This window comes from Coffea arabica, chromosome 5c (assembly GCF_036785885.1).
Source record: "Coffea arabica cultivar ET-39 chromosome 5c, Coffea Arabica ET-39 HiFi, whole genome shotgun sequence".
In the NCBI taxonomy this organism is placed as follows: domain Eukaryota; kingdom Viridiplantae; phylum Streptophyta; class Magnoliopsida; order Gentianales; family Rubiaceae; genus Coffea; species Coffea arabica.
In genome coordinates this window covers 40,185,210-40,198,734 of record NC_092319.1, presented here as the reverse complement: position 1 = coordinate 40,198,734, position 13,525 = coordinate 40,185,210, and the positions used below count along the sequence as shown (strand labels likewise).

Below are 13,525 nucleotides of genomic sequence, written 5' to 3'. Positions count from 1 at the left end.
CAGCAAGGGTTTGGGTGCATATAAAGTTATTGTTTTAGGCTGCATTTAGAGTTCATAGTGAAAACATTTAGTAGAAATTATTGCCTCTTCAAACCATAGGGGAGAATCATAGAATTCACCCTCATATTGCAACAACAAAATACAACTTTTACTTAATATAAGATTTAAAACAAAACACCAATATTTATTTCAACTCTTAATATCTTTCTATTATCCCTTTCTCGTGGTATAAATTTACATATAACAACAGAATAGATGAAGAATAAGAATTTAGTTTTATTACCAACTAAAAAATCTACTGATCAAGCAAAGCAGTTCATAATGTATTGTAGATAATATACTAGTTTTCTTGAAACCAATTCACAAGAACACTTTGTAATAGTAGGCTAAGATGAAAAGGAAATTTATACCTTGATTTTTGCTTTAAATCACCTTTGCTCCTAATAAATGAATAGCATCTTCACTTTGTCTCCATTTTCTTCTTCTTTTTCCTTTGTCTTTTTCTTCTCTATTTCTTCCCTTCTAGTTACATGGCTACAATATTAGAAATTTGTTTAATCATCTTTGTCAAGTCATACCAGTCACAAAAATGGCACCAAATTTCTTCCTCAATTGACACCGTTCTGTAATGGAGTTTTAATTAGCTTAATTAGACATCAAATTTATGTTATTCTAGTTAAATGTAATTAACTAATTTTGATGCATTTTTTCCCCAATTTTACATTGGTTATTAGTCCCAATTTAATTGGACAAAGTGGTAATTTCAGCTATCATGATATAAGCAAAGTGCTCTAAATCTCTGCTACGGGAGGTCAGTGAAATTTTTAAAACCTTGGGGGTTGCCAGTGCAAGTGTCAGAAACCTCAGGGGAGGTATGTGAAATTATTCCCAAATAAAATGACAAAGTTGAGCTCAAATTGTGGTTTGGTAGGTAGATTTGTCACATTGGAGAAAAATGAAAAAGTGAAGATTGATCAATTTACATGGAAAGTACGGTTCTAAATAGGTCTAATCAAATCGAACACTTTAAAATTCAAATTTTTTTAAAATAAATTTAAATTTATTTTCAAGTTTGGCATGTTCATTTTTAGAGCACACACAAGCGCCATTTTATCAGTTCGAGCTCTAATAAGCTCTAAGTTCTTTTAAACATGCTAATCAAGTGAAGATCAAGCTGAGTTTGATAACTCTCCTAAAGAAAAAAAATAGGGTAAAAAACCTTAACGGCCAGTAAACTATTTCTCGTGTTAACTTTTGATTATTAAACAATTTTTCGTAACAAATTAGCCATTAAACTAACTAATCTTCACACCATGGTCATTTTGTCGATTATTGCTTTTAATTGACAAAATAATTAGACCAAGGGTGAGATTTACATACTTCCAAGGACGCATTTTTTAATTAAACCTAAGGTGTAGCGTACCACTACTAATTTCTAACCGTCTCTTAGCGTGTCGTCCAAGTGCCAAAAAACCCGCTTTTTGCGCGACATTAATTCCCTCTATTACCTCTTTGCGCTAAACCAGACCCCGCAGTCTCCCCCGCGAGATAACAATAAAATAGTAATATTCTATTGCTGCCTCGCTTTTCTCTCTCTTCGATCAGCTTTTTTCCTCCTCCATCTTCCTCGACGACGGCGAAGATCTTAACCCGTGAAACCAGAACAAATGATATGTTTTTTTATTTCATAACTATATAAGGTAGAAGAGGAAAGCTTCAATTGGCGACGTATACTTGTCGAGCTAGGGGTAAAAGCAACAAAAAAGAAAAACAGAGGAGAGCAGTATCGAGGGAGCTGGACCATGGCGGATAACTCCAAGGAGGAATTTCTTCAGCTCGTCAAGCGATTTGGGGCTTTTCTGACTTTTAAGATTTCCAATCTTTTTCAAAGACTGGTATCTTCTCACTCTATTGTTGTCATTCGTTTTTTTTTTTTTTTTTATTTTTTTACCCCAGTTTTTTGTTTATTTTAGCTAATTTGAAACGTTATTGATCTAAGTAGTAGTTATTTATGGTTGAGTTTGTCCTTTGTTGATATGAATCCGACCATTTGTTCTGTTTTGACCTTGAATTATTTTGTTGTTCCATAAATTTAGTAAAATTAGTTTTAATTGGTGATTGGGTTTCATTTCAAAGACGAGAGAGCGTCCTTTAGTTTTGGATGAGTATATTTGTCAAGAAAGAAACCTAAAAAATTGTATCTTTTATGTTGTAGTTCTGAATTTTGTGATTATTGAAAGATTAGGTTTAACCAGAAACACTACATTAAACTGACTCCAAAAAGTTGCTGATTCCTAAGCAAGGCTTACTCTAAAAAATAAGTGATAACTTATTCACTTGTCTCTTAATACAAAATATGCTCAAATATTAACATTTTAATACTTAACAATTTAGTAACTTCATATATTTAGACTTCAAATTTTAGATTTTAGATTTCAATTTTCAGACTCCAGTTTTATCAAACGCAGCCTAACTGTCAAAACCCTTCTCAGCCATTTATGAAAATGGGGGTTTAGCTTTTGTCTCCTATCTTAGGAATTAGGTTTTGGATATAGTAAGTTGCACAAGCATTTGTTGTATTTTCCTAAGTTTTGAGTCGAGACAGGGTGGGAGATTTCTGAAGTCCATAGAAAAATTATTGCTAATTCACCAAAGTGAGAAGCGGGTGGGTTAGCTTTTGTGTGGTATCATAGGAATTAAGCGATAGGTTTTAGTAAGTTGCACATGCATTTGTTGCAGTCACCTAATTTTTGAGTCAGGTGGCTGTTAGGAAATTGGTGTGAATTAGATCGGGAAAGAGTTTGATTTATGGCTATTGTTGTATTTATGTTGGAGCAGAGGCCATGTTGATTGCTGTTGACGGCATTGCTTTGTGTTAGCTTTTTGAGGAAAATATAGTGGGGTCTGCAGAGTTGATTAGGGAAACTAGCTGTTATTTTATTGGGACAGATTTATAAGGAAGAAAACTGACTCGATGAGTAGGGTATAGTTTTGAAGTTTGAATTTCGTAGTTGAAACTTGATTGCTACCTTCTACACCAAAAATGTCAAAAATGACTTTCCATGAGTGTAAAAAAGAAGTTTGTAGAACTTTCCAGGAGTACCTGAATTACAACATTTTTTGTCTTCAGGAGGATGTTGTTGTGTAATGTACATTTCTCATCTTTATCACTAAATGTTGTGTGTCTCAACGTGAAGTGGCTGAGTTCTCTCTTCTTGACTATTTTGTAATGATGAAAGTAGAATGTCAAAAACTATTTGTAATAACCCATGTTACAATGATGTGATTTTCCCGAGCTGCAGTTGATGCTCCAGCTTTGGGCAGAAGAAGTAACTGATGTGCTAGGGCGGCATCCTTCTGCTCATTGTTTTGAATTCCCATTATTCCTTGTAGGAAAACAGACTTTGTGAGTTACTCCCTGATTAAAAAATTTAAATTTGTCCCATCAATCCTTATGCAGAAGTATGTCAAGACGCGTGGAATTTATATAGCTTTAGGTTTGCTACTCATGCATTCTTGGTCAGCTATGAAGTACTTTCCTTGTATGAGTTCTAGTAATTAAGGAACTAGAGAGAGACTCCATACTTTATGGACTATTATGGAAATTGCCGGACCAATATATGGTCAATAAGTTGGGCTCTAAGAAGTATCAGGTTTACATTAAGAGGAACCTCTGGACAGCTGGGTTTATTTACTTTTTTTTTGGTTTGTACTTTGCAAGTGTCTTAAAACTGGGCATTGAACGAATGGAAATTGAAATTGGCCATTGACTTCAGGTGTTGCAATAGCCTGAACCTTAGAAACCTGTTGGATTGTGGAATTGTCATCAAAAAGTGCCAGAGAATTGCTGTAACCTCCATATAAAAGTGTTGTTGTATGTTCTTAGTGACTGATCACTTTGCGTAATGGGTGCTCATTCTGGTGTCAAATTATATAGCCTTTGGTAACCTTTTTTCCTTCTTGATTGTACCATTAATACAGAAAAAGTGTTGGTTAATCAGACAATTTTTCTTTGCATTTGGATTATAATTTCTGACCACAAAAAAGCTGCAGGAGTGTTTTATTCTCCCTTATCCATCTCTCTCTCTCTCTCTCTCTCTATACACACACACATATACATATATATACACATATACTCTCTCTCTCTCTCTATATATATATACGTACATACATACATACATACATATATATGTACACACATATACATACATACATACACATACGTACATGCATGCATATATTTACACACATATACATTCATACATATATATATATATATATATATATATGTCGCTGTCCTCTTACAAGCACACACAGACAGAGGCACACACCGACCCAACACAGATAAACTCATATCTGCACATGCCTATATGTCTGTGCAGCCAAAACAATAAATGATCTTTCTAGTTTACTGATCGGAGATTATGTCAATTCACCTGAGGCTAAATTTTGTTCAATTTAAATTACCTTAACCTTCTTTAGTTTGGTAGATGAATGTAACTATAGTTTGTTTCTTTACTGGATTAATAATCCAGGATTCACGATCAGTTGGAGCTTTGGCTGGGCTTGCTTTTGCAATTGTATTTACATGGAGAATAATGAGATCTCCTAGTGGACCCCAAAGAAGGTCACCTAAACGGCAAGCTACTGCACCTAGTAGTTCTGGTGTAAGTAATGCAAATGCAGATTCAGCACTGCCAGTTGTTGCTGCCTCTTCAGAAGATTCTACAGCGCAAAATGTAATTGATGAATTCTTTCAGCCTGTAAAGGTGGGAGAAAGTTAATTTTTTTTTGTCCAAGAACTCTATTGTTGCTTGTATGTGAAAATTGGTTTGACCTTAAATAATCTTTTACTTTCTTCCTCTTTCAACTGCAGCCAACTCTAGGCCAAATAGTGAGACAGAGATTAAGTGAAGGGAGAAAGGTATGATTGTGGTATCCTTCAGTGTAACCCAGTCGAGTCAAATCTCATTTTTTATGTTCTGAGGCTCCTGGTAAGTGACATGCGTGTTCAATGAATTGAGTTGAAATTATGGTGCACTTGTAACTTCCATTGCTGGCAAGAATAGACAATGCTGTGGTGACTTTTGGAAAGAGGAACAGCTAGAATTTTCATTATTTTGTTCGTGGGATGGAGCATAATTGACAAGTTTTTGATGATGGGAGTAGACATTTTATTCTGGTTTTAAAGATTGATGAGTTGTCACATATATTATGTTGATGCCCTTAAAAATGGTAAAGGTGACATATAGCTGCTGTAAATGAAGGTCTTATGCCTCTTCGGTCCTTGATTTTTGTGGCAAAACCTGTATTAGTACTATCTCTAGATTTGCTGTTGTAATTCAATTATTTTACATCTCACGTCTTCATTACTGTCATCTGTAGGTGACATGTAGGTTGTTTGGTGTAATCCTTGAGGAAACTTCCCCAGAGGAGCTTCAGGTTAATACTTTCAGCAGTGACCTTTTTGAGTGAATGAGCAATCTCTTATATATCTGACATCTTGTCTTACTTTCTTATTAGCAGAAACAAGCTACCGTTAGATCCTCAGTACTGGAATTGTTGCTTGAGATAACGAAATTCTGTGATCTTTATCTAATGGAAAGAGTATTAGATGATGAGAGTGAAGTAAGTACAATTTCACTTCTTTTTTTATTTACTTAATTTTTTCTACTGTCATTTATGTAAACTAGCAGTTTTGCTGGGTCTTCCAGGCCATTGAATATTTTTCTTTCACATAGATGTGTTAGTTGTTTAAAGACATTTCTGCAAGAAGATTTTCTGGTTTGTTTTCAAAATTTTAAAATGTTTCTTGATAGCTTTCTTAAGAGTTTCATGTTTAGACTAGTATTAGCCCTTCCTGAAGCTGTTTGACATCTGGCTTTGGGATGATTGAGATAATTTATGGGGACTGTACCAACTTGGTGCATCTACAAGTACTTGTTGGCCTGCATTTGTTATTTGCTTGTGTAAGATGGTTAGTCTGATTGTTGTGGAAGTTGCTATGGCAGCTTAGAGTATGTCATTTTCACATGATGTTCTTGAAGAACATTCTTTTAATTTTTTGTTATTGGTGTTTTTTTTTTTGGGGCCTACGCGCTTGGGAGGATTTTTTTTTTTTTTTTTTAATTAATGGGATGAACAAATATCTGCAGAAAAAGGCTCTGCTTGCTCTGGAAGATGCTGGTGTTTTTACGTCTGGTGGTTTGGTCAAGGACAAGGTAATACTGATTCCATACTGTAAACCGGCTATCCTTTTGATGATGTCTAAGGCAACATTCTTCTGTACATGGAGACGTTACCTTCTTTAGTTCTTTATTCTTTTTTCCTTTTTTTTGTGGAAAAGCTTTTACCTTAGTATTGGAAGGTTGATTGCACAGCTCTTACCTTACTATCATAATGTTGATTATGCTTTGTATGACATCTTATATATGTGGATGCTTCTAGGAAGTATTGGAGAAGATATGAGGGGAGCAAATTTATGGAAATGCCTGCCGGAAATCTTAAATATTGTCTACTAACTTTCAGTAATTGACTTGACATTGAAATTACAACAAATATGATATTTCCGTTGCTGCTAGTAGAATGGGAATTTACACGTGACGATTCTTGTCCAATAACTACAGTAATTAAAGCTTACACATCTTTGGTGAACAAGCTGCCATAACCGGTTTTGTCAATGAAGCTGTTAGGAAAAATAGTTTATTTTGAGTTCAAGTTGAAACAAGTTAAAACAAGACTTTATCCTCCAGGTGACTTTGAGTTGAAATATAGAAACTATTTTACTCAAGTATATAATCAATATAAAAGTATTTTCAGGAAAAGGGAATAAAAAATATTGGTTTTGTGCTTGGATAGAAACTACAAAAGCAGGAAGAAGGAACACTTTTCTCACTAAATTATTTTCTCTTCAAGGTTTGCGCTGTACAAAATATTATCAAATGTATGCATATTATCAAACGTATGCAGTGCTTTGTTGCCATCTAACAATCCAATGCCTCAGCTACTCTGATTGCTACCCCATTTTGCTAGAGAAACATATTCTAATTTTGAACTGGAATTGCAGATTATCAAAATTTACTTAATTGATCTGAATTCAACTTCTTTAGAATCGTACCATTTGCTTTTCTTGAGCAATAGTCTATGAAGGCATCTGGTGTATTTATAATTGAAAGTCACATCAAGTATTGAAGTCTTGTTTTTGCTCCATATTCTGCCATTTAATTGATTTTGGGGTTAATTAAATCTCTCAAATTCCCAATATGAGATAATCTGCTTTATAACTGCGAAAGTCTTTCATCCTATTCAATCAACGTGCAGGTTCTGTTTTGTAGCACAGAAAATGGACGGACATCTTTTGTACGACAATTGGAACCAGACTGGCACATAGACACAAACCCGGAAATCATTACTCAATTAGCGGTATAAAATTGCAGTTCCTTTGACTATGGTCCTAGTACCACTTTATTAGTAGCAATTGGGCATTTTGTCCGCATCTTTGTTTGTCTGAATTTTCTTTAGTTTAATTTATCATATGTGTTGATTATTAAGTTTTCTTGGTGCCTTTTGACAATGTTTTCAGAGATTCATCAAATATCAACTTCAAATTTCACCAACCAAGCCTGAAAGATCAGCCTCCAACGTCTACTTCTCTTCATCATTGGAACAGTTCTTTGGATGTGTTTGATGTGCCATGGGTAAAACTTGCAACTTCTGTTTGACATGTCTTAGTTGTATCTTTTCTTGTTTTGGTTTCTATCAAAATTACCTAATATTGTCCTAGCACAAGCAACAGCCTTTCATTTGCATATAAGAGAAATGCTCTGTATTAATTCATTATTTTTGAGTGGGAAAACTGTGTAGACTGTATAAAAGATTTTGGCTTAATTTTAGCCCCCTTAGACTCTTGAAGTTCTTGTAATACCAATATCCCTTGACAAAACCTACTGGTGCCGAAATTTGAGAATCTGTGAGCTCATTTGATGGTTACCCAAGAAGTTATCCCAGAGGCTGGAGAAGCAGGCTGGACTCTTAAGCGTTTGGATTGCTACTTTTTGGAGTTCTTATAGACAAAATATATTGTAGTTATTAGATGTATTTGAGTTGCTGTATGTGAGGTAAATGGTGATTGGAAAGTATGCTCAGGTAAGACGTAAAAATTTTTTGGTGGAAAACTACAATCCATCATCTGCAAGCTCTGCTGTTTTTAAGGCTACCACTTTTGAGTGGTGTAACATTTTTCAAGAGAAAAAATGCATCTTTTTCTATTCTATTTAAAGTTGATGTTATGTCCAGTCTATAGGGGTTGTGTTCGGGAGAATGGTCGTCAGTTTTGAAGTTGTGAAATATGGAGAAGTCTCGGTTGAATGTTATCCATTCTTGGTCTTCAGGTAATTATCAGGTTTTCGGTGGCTGTGGAAATTTTCTATGGATTTTACCTAACACAACCGGTTAAAAGCCCAGTGTATGGGGATTGCTATTCATTGCAGAAATGCCCTCACAAAATTGGTTTTCCGGGCGACATTTTCACATATTCAATCGCAAAACTATTTTGTTTATTGTCCCTTCTTTTCCATTCTTTGTTTATTGCCTTTTCTTTTCCGCTCTATGTTCTGTTGGTTTTGGGCGCGGTGAAGTAATGTTGTGGCCGTAATATGCTAATCTTAGCTTCATTTGGACTTCGTTTCTTGGAAGATTTCTAAGGGAAGGGTTGTAGGTAAGGATGTTAGCAGGTTGGATGCATTCAAAAATCCCTTTTATCGCATCTTAATTTGATTGTTTAAGTCTTTTACTAAATCCTATGGAGTAAGCAGGTAAGGATGTTGTTTTTTTTTCTTTTTTTCTTTTTCCTTAGAGGTGGAGTGCTTAAGAAGGTTATCCCCTTTGGACCCGCAGTGATTGAAGGAAGGTTCACAAACGGAGAAGTCTTTGAATCAGCAATTCTGCAAGGGAACTGGATTTTAGATCCATGGGAATTGGATTATATTTGGATTCGAAGGAAATTGTAAAGAAAATGTAGAACTTTCCAATAGAACTTTCGACAAACATATAGAATGTGATATTTTGGAGAATTAAAAAAATTTGTCTTTCCATTTTGAAACAAAGGAAGTATGGGGATTGTGCGTGCAGGGAGAAGGCTTCCCACGAGGTGAATGGCACTTCAGCAGATCCCATATCACCTGCAACACAAAGGTGGAAGCAAGGGTCAGTGCTCCGATGCTTAACTTTTTTTTTTTGTTTGGGATAAAAGCAAATTGCTGAAAATCGTCCAGCACGATTTGATTTACCTCGCTGCCCTAATTGCGAGTTAAACATGCACTACAAATAATAGATTAGATATGCAATTTAATAGGTATAATAAATTTGAAAATTTTGAACAAATCTGCAAAATATGATAAAGTTTCAAGAAATTTTCATATCGTCCTCTAACAAGTTGCAACTCACTTTTATGCATGTTGCAATCGTCAAATCTGCTAATCAACCACTTTAAACTCTTAATAATTTGTTAATAAACATGCTTATTGCATTCCGAAACTAGTAACGCACAAATAATTTGTTAATAAACATACTTCAAATGTTTTTATCTTTTTGAAACGAAACAAATAATAATACAAATGGTAGAATTAATTATTGCATAATCGTTTATAACTGTGTGTACTTTTTCCCCCTCATATTTGCATGCAATTTAGCTAGAAAAAAGAAAAGCAATGAGATAAAATGCCGAAATGAATTTTGAACTCTGCAGGCACCAAATCTTGGCAGCCAAATGGAGGCCTTAATCAGCTGCAAAAGGAACCTCACTTCTCTCCCTCTTGAATCCCACTTCAAACCAGCTCTAACTTCACATCATTTTCATCTTAATTCTCTTCCTTCGAACCCTCTCAACAATGTTGAAAATCCAAAAATCCAACTCTATAAAAACAAAGCATTTTCAGTCCAATCAACTCAGACACTTTCACCTCAAAAAGGCCCCAGCAGGAAGGATAGAAAACCACAGAAACAACGAAAATTCACCGAGAAAGATGCATTTCCTGAATCTTTACCAATCCAGAACAAGAACCCACATGCAGTTTACAGAGATATTCAGAATTTCGCCAACCAAAACAAGCTTAAAGAAGCTCTCACCATACTGGATTACATGGACCACCACGGCGTCCCGGTTAATCCGACGACGTTTTCTTGTCTTATTGCTGCTTGTGTTCGGCTTAAAGCTCTTAAAGAAGGGAAATTGGTGCATACTCATATAAGGATTAATGGGCTTGAGAGAAATGAGTTCTTACAGACAAAGCTTGTTCATATGTATTCGGCTTGTGGATCAATTGAGGATGCCAATAAGGTGTTTGATGAAATGCCCGTGCGAAGTGTGTACCCATGGAATGCATTGCTTAGGGGGAATGTGGTGATGGGTGGACGTAATTATCGGGAAGTTTTGGGGACCTTTTTAGAAATGAGGGAGGCAGGGGTGGAGTTGAATGTGTATAGTTTCTCTTGTTTGATCAAGAGTTTCGCAGGGGCATGTGCACTTTTTCAGGGTTTGAAGACTCATGGATTGTTGATAAAGAATGGTTTGATGAGTAGTAACATATTGAGGACTAGTTTGATTGACATGTACTTAAAGTGCGGGAAAGTTAAGCTTGCATTACGTGTTTTTGAGGAGGTAGAAGAGAGGGATGTGGTTGTTTGGGGGGCAATTATCGCAGGATTTGCTCATAACAGGCTGCAGAGGGAAGCATTGGAGTATGTAAGGTGGATGAGTATGGAAGGGGTGGAAGTCAATTCAGTAATTATAACTACTATACTTCCAGTCATAGGAGAAGTAGGGGCACGCAAACTTGGGCAGGAAGTTCATGCTTACATTATTAAGACAAAGGAGTATTCTAAGCAGTTGTTTATTCAGTCCGGTTTGGTTGATATGTACTGCAAATGTGGTGATATGGCCTCGGGAAGGAAAGTGTTCTACAGTTCAAAGGAGAGGAATGCTGTTTCTTGGACTGCTTTGATATCTGGCTATGTATCAAATGGGAGGCTTGAGCAGGCTTTGAGAGCAATCATGTGGATGCAAGAAGAAGGATTTATGCCTGATTTTGTCACAGTTGCCACAGTTCTTCCTGTTTGCGGGGAATTGAGGGCATTGAAACAGGGAAAGGAAATTCACAGTTATAGCATTAAGAATGGCTTTTCGCCTAACGTGTCTGTTGCTACATCACTAATGATGATGTACTCGAAGAGTGGCCTCTTGGAATATTCTTCTAGAATATTTAACAGTCTAGAGAATAAGAACGTAATATCATGGACTGCAATGATTGATTCGTGTATTCAATGTGGATGTATACCCGAAGCGTTTGGAGTTTTCCGGTCAATGCAGTTATCAAAGCACAGGCCAGATTCAGTTGCAACCGCAAGGATGCTGAGTGCTTGTAGTGAACTGGGAGTTTTGAAACTGGGAAGAGAGATCCATGGACAGGTATTAAAGAGAGATTTTCAGTCCATTCCTTTTGTCTCTGCAGAGTTAGTGAAAATGTATGGATTTTGTCAAGCAGTTGATAAGGCAAAACTGGCTTTTCACGCAATACCGGTCAAAGGATCGATCACATGGACAGCCTTTATTGATGCTTATAAATGTAATGGCCAGTATCAGGAAGCAATAAATGTTTTTAAGCAGATGATTTCAGATGGTTTTTCTCCAAATTACTACACTTTACAAGTTGTCCTATATATATGTAAAAAGGCTGGATTTGTTGATGAAGCTTGCCAATACTTTACCTTAATGACTAGGAAATATAAAATTAAGCCATCTGAAGACAATTACTCTAGCATTGTAGGACTTCTAAGGCACTCAGGTCGTGACAAAGAGGCTGAGAAGTATGTAAGACTGCAAGCTTCCTTGACTGGGTAAACTCTAAAACAGTCACCTAAGTCATGGTTATTATGTATGCTGGATGTCTCAGATGCATGGACTGGTAGGACTGAAGTCTCTACTCTATTTTATGAGATTCACACAGAGGGGTTAGGTTGACCTGATACCACAAACACATATTTTTTCAGGGTGATTCTTTCACTTGTATCAAATGAAAGCTGCACTGCAAGCTATAACTTCAGGTTCTGGGATTAGATTTCAATTAGAGTGGAGGATACGACACCTCGGAGACATGGCTGACCAGTTGACCAATGATCATCCTACTCACTAACTAAGATTGAGGCAGGTATTAAACATGGTCCAAGACGTGAGTTGTACATGTGCGCAAGGATTCAACAAAGCAGTCATCATTATGTAAATCATAGAAAACAATATCCTGTACATACATTGGCACATTGAAAGATATTTTGGCCCTTTGAAGTCGTAACAACCTATACTGTATGACATTCTTGCTCTGCACTTCCCAATGCAAATTATGTACTGATGTATAATCTGAGTATGATTTTATTGAACTTCTTGTATGGACCTTTATATGCTTTTATCTTGCTTTTCTCTTAGCTGTTTAAGAAAGAAAACAATATCAATATCTGCATTTCTACCCAAGTCTAAACTAGCTATTCCTGATACTTGGAAAAGTGAAATGTGCAAAGACTTGTACGTGCGGGCAAGTGATAAAAATTACGTTTTCCATTTTTAGTTACTTCAGTCTCTTTTCAGATGTTGATTTACTTATGCCCAGACTCTCAAGGTGCTAATTCTTCAGTATTCATTTTATCTTCTGTTGTTCATTTTCATCTTATCCTGGTAAGCATCTCTATCAGCCCTGATCTGAAACTCATTTCTCACTGATGCTAATTATCAGTGAACATGCATGATACAGTTAATTTTGCAGTCCGAATTTTCTCAAATTTGCCTGCTTAGAGTTAAGAGATATCAGTGCTATTCTTTTCCCCACTTGATCCTACCGCATTTTGGTGCTGCATCTTTCTTGATCCAATTGAGCTATGTCAAACCCAAGCAGCTACAAATTTGACATGCCACACACCTCTAGGTCCTCTACTCAAGCTGGAGCTTGTCAAAACTTCATGAAGTCTACATTACCAGGGTTTCCTTGATTTCGTTTTTTATATGATGCTTTGCTGGTTGTGTTTTAAGCTTTGCTGACCCATGTGCTTGAGGTAACCCTGGCTAATTTCTTAATGAGATTTAGACCTTTTTTTTGTTTTTGATATTCCATAGTTGCCTTTTCTTGTGTAGTGACGTGTTCTTTTATGAAAGCAAGTATAAATCTAGTCTGGTGGACTTTCTTGCCTCTATTAGGAGAGTTAGAATAGTTGGAATCGTAAGCTTTGTCATCATTTATGAGCTTCTAGAATTGGAATTATGCTGAAACAAGTATGCTCATCCAGACTGAATTGCCTGTTGACGTTGGACTGCCAACCACACCAGCATCCCTCCCTGTTTTTTGTCAAATGCAGTTTATCTCACTTAAGGTTGTTATGTAAGCACAGTTTCTTTTCTTCAGATTTCTTGAAGTTACAAACTAAGAAAGCCATTTTGGTTATTGTACTACAAAGTAATGGGTCTTTCTTTGCGGTCTTTGGGTTA

General features: G+C 36.0%; 2 protein-coding genes across 4 annotated transcripts; both read left to right on the top strand.

Moving 5' to 3' along the window:
* Positions 1-1,531: 1,531 nt before the first annotated feature.
* On the top strand, positions 1,532-7,942 carry LOC113690580 (peroxisome biogenesis protein 22). Of its 2 annotated transcripts, none has more exons than XM_027208555.2 (8): positions 1,532-1,895; positions 4,536-4,769; positions 4,877-4,924; positions 5,386-5,442; positions 5,527-5,628; positions 6,156-6,221; positions 7,321-7,422; positions 7,583-7,942. In XM_027208555.2, the coding sequence occupies exons 1-8, from the start codon at positions 1,803-1,805 to the stop codon at positions 7,685-7,687; spliced, it is 807 nt and encodes a 268-aa protein (XP_027064356.2). In that variant the 5' UTR covers positions 1,532-1,802; the 3' UTR covers positions 7,688-7,942. The 2 variants fall into 2 exon arrangements, with proteins under 2 accessions (XP_027064356.2, XP_027064353.2); XM_027208552.2 differs by having other exon boundaries at positions 1,567-1,895; positions 5,524-5,628.
* Positions 7,943-9,708: 1,766 nt separating this feature from the next.
* LOC113690013 (pentatricopeptide repeat-containing protein At1g71460, chloroplastic-like) lies at positions 9,709-12,429 on the top strand. 2 transcript variants are annotated; one of them, XM_072050898.1, is made up of 2 exons: positions 9,709-11,464; positions 12,046-12,429. In XM_072050898.1, exons 1-2 carry the CDS (start codon positions 9,767-9,769, stop codon positions 12,070-12,072), a joined length of 1,725 nt encoding a protein of 574 aa, XP_071906999.1. In that variant the 5' UTR covers positions 9,709-9,766; the 3' UTR covers positions 12,073-12,429. The 2 variants fall into 2 exon arrangements, with proteins under 2 accessions (XP_071906999.1, XP_071906998.1); XM_072050897.1 differs by having other exon boundaries at positions 9,709-11,960.
* Positions 12,430-13,525: the final 1,096 nt, after the last annotated feature.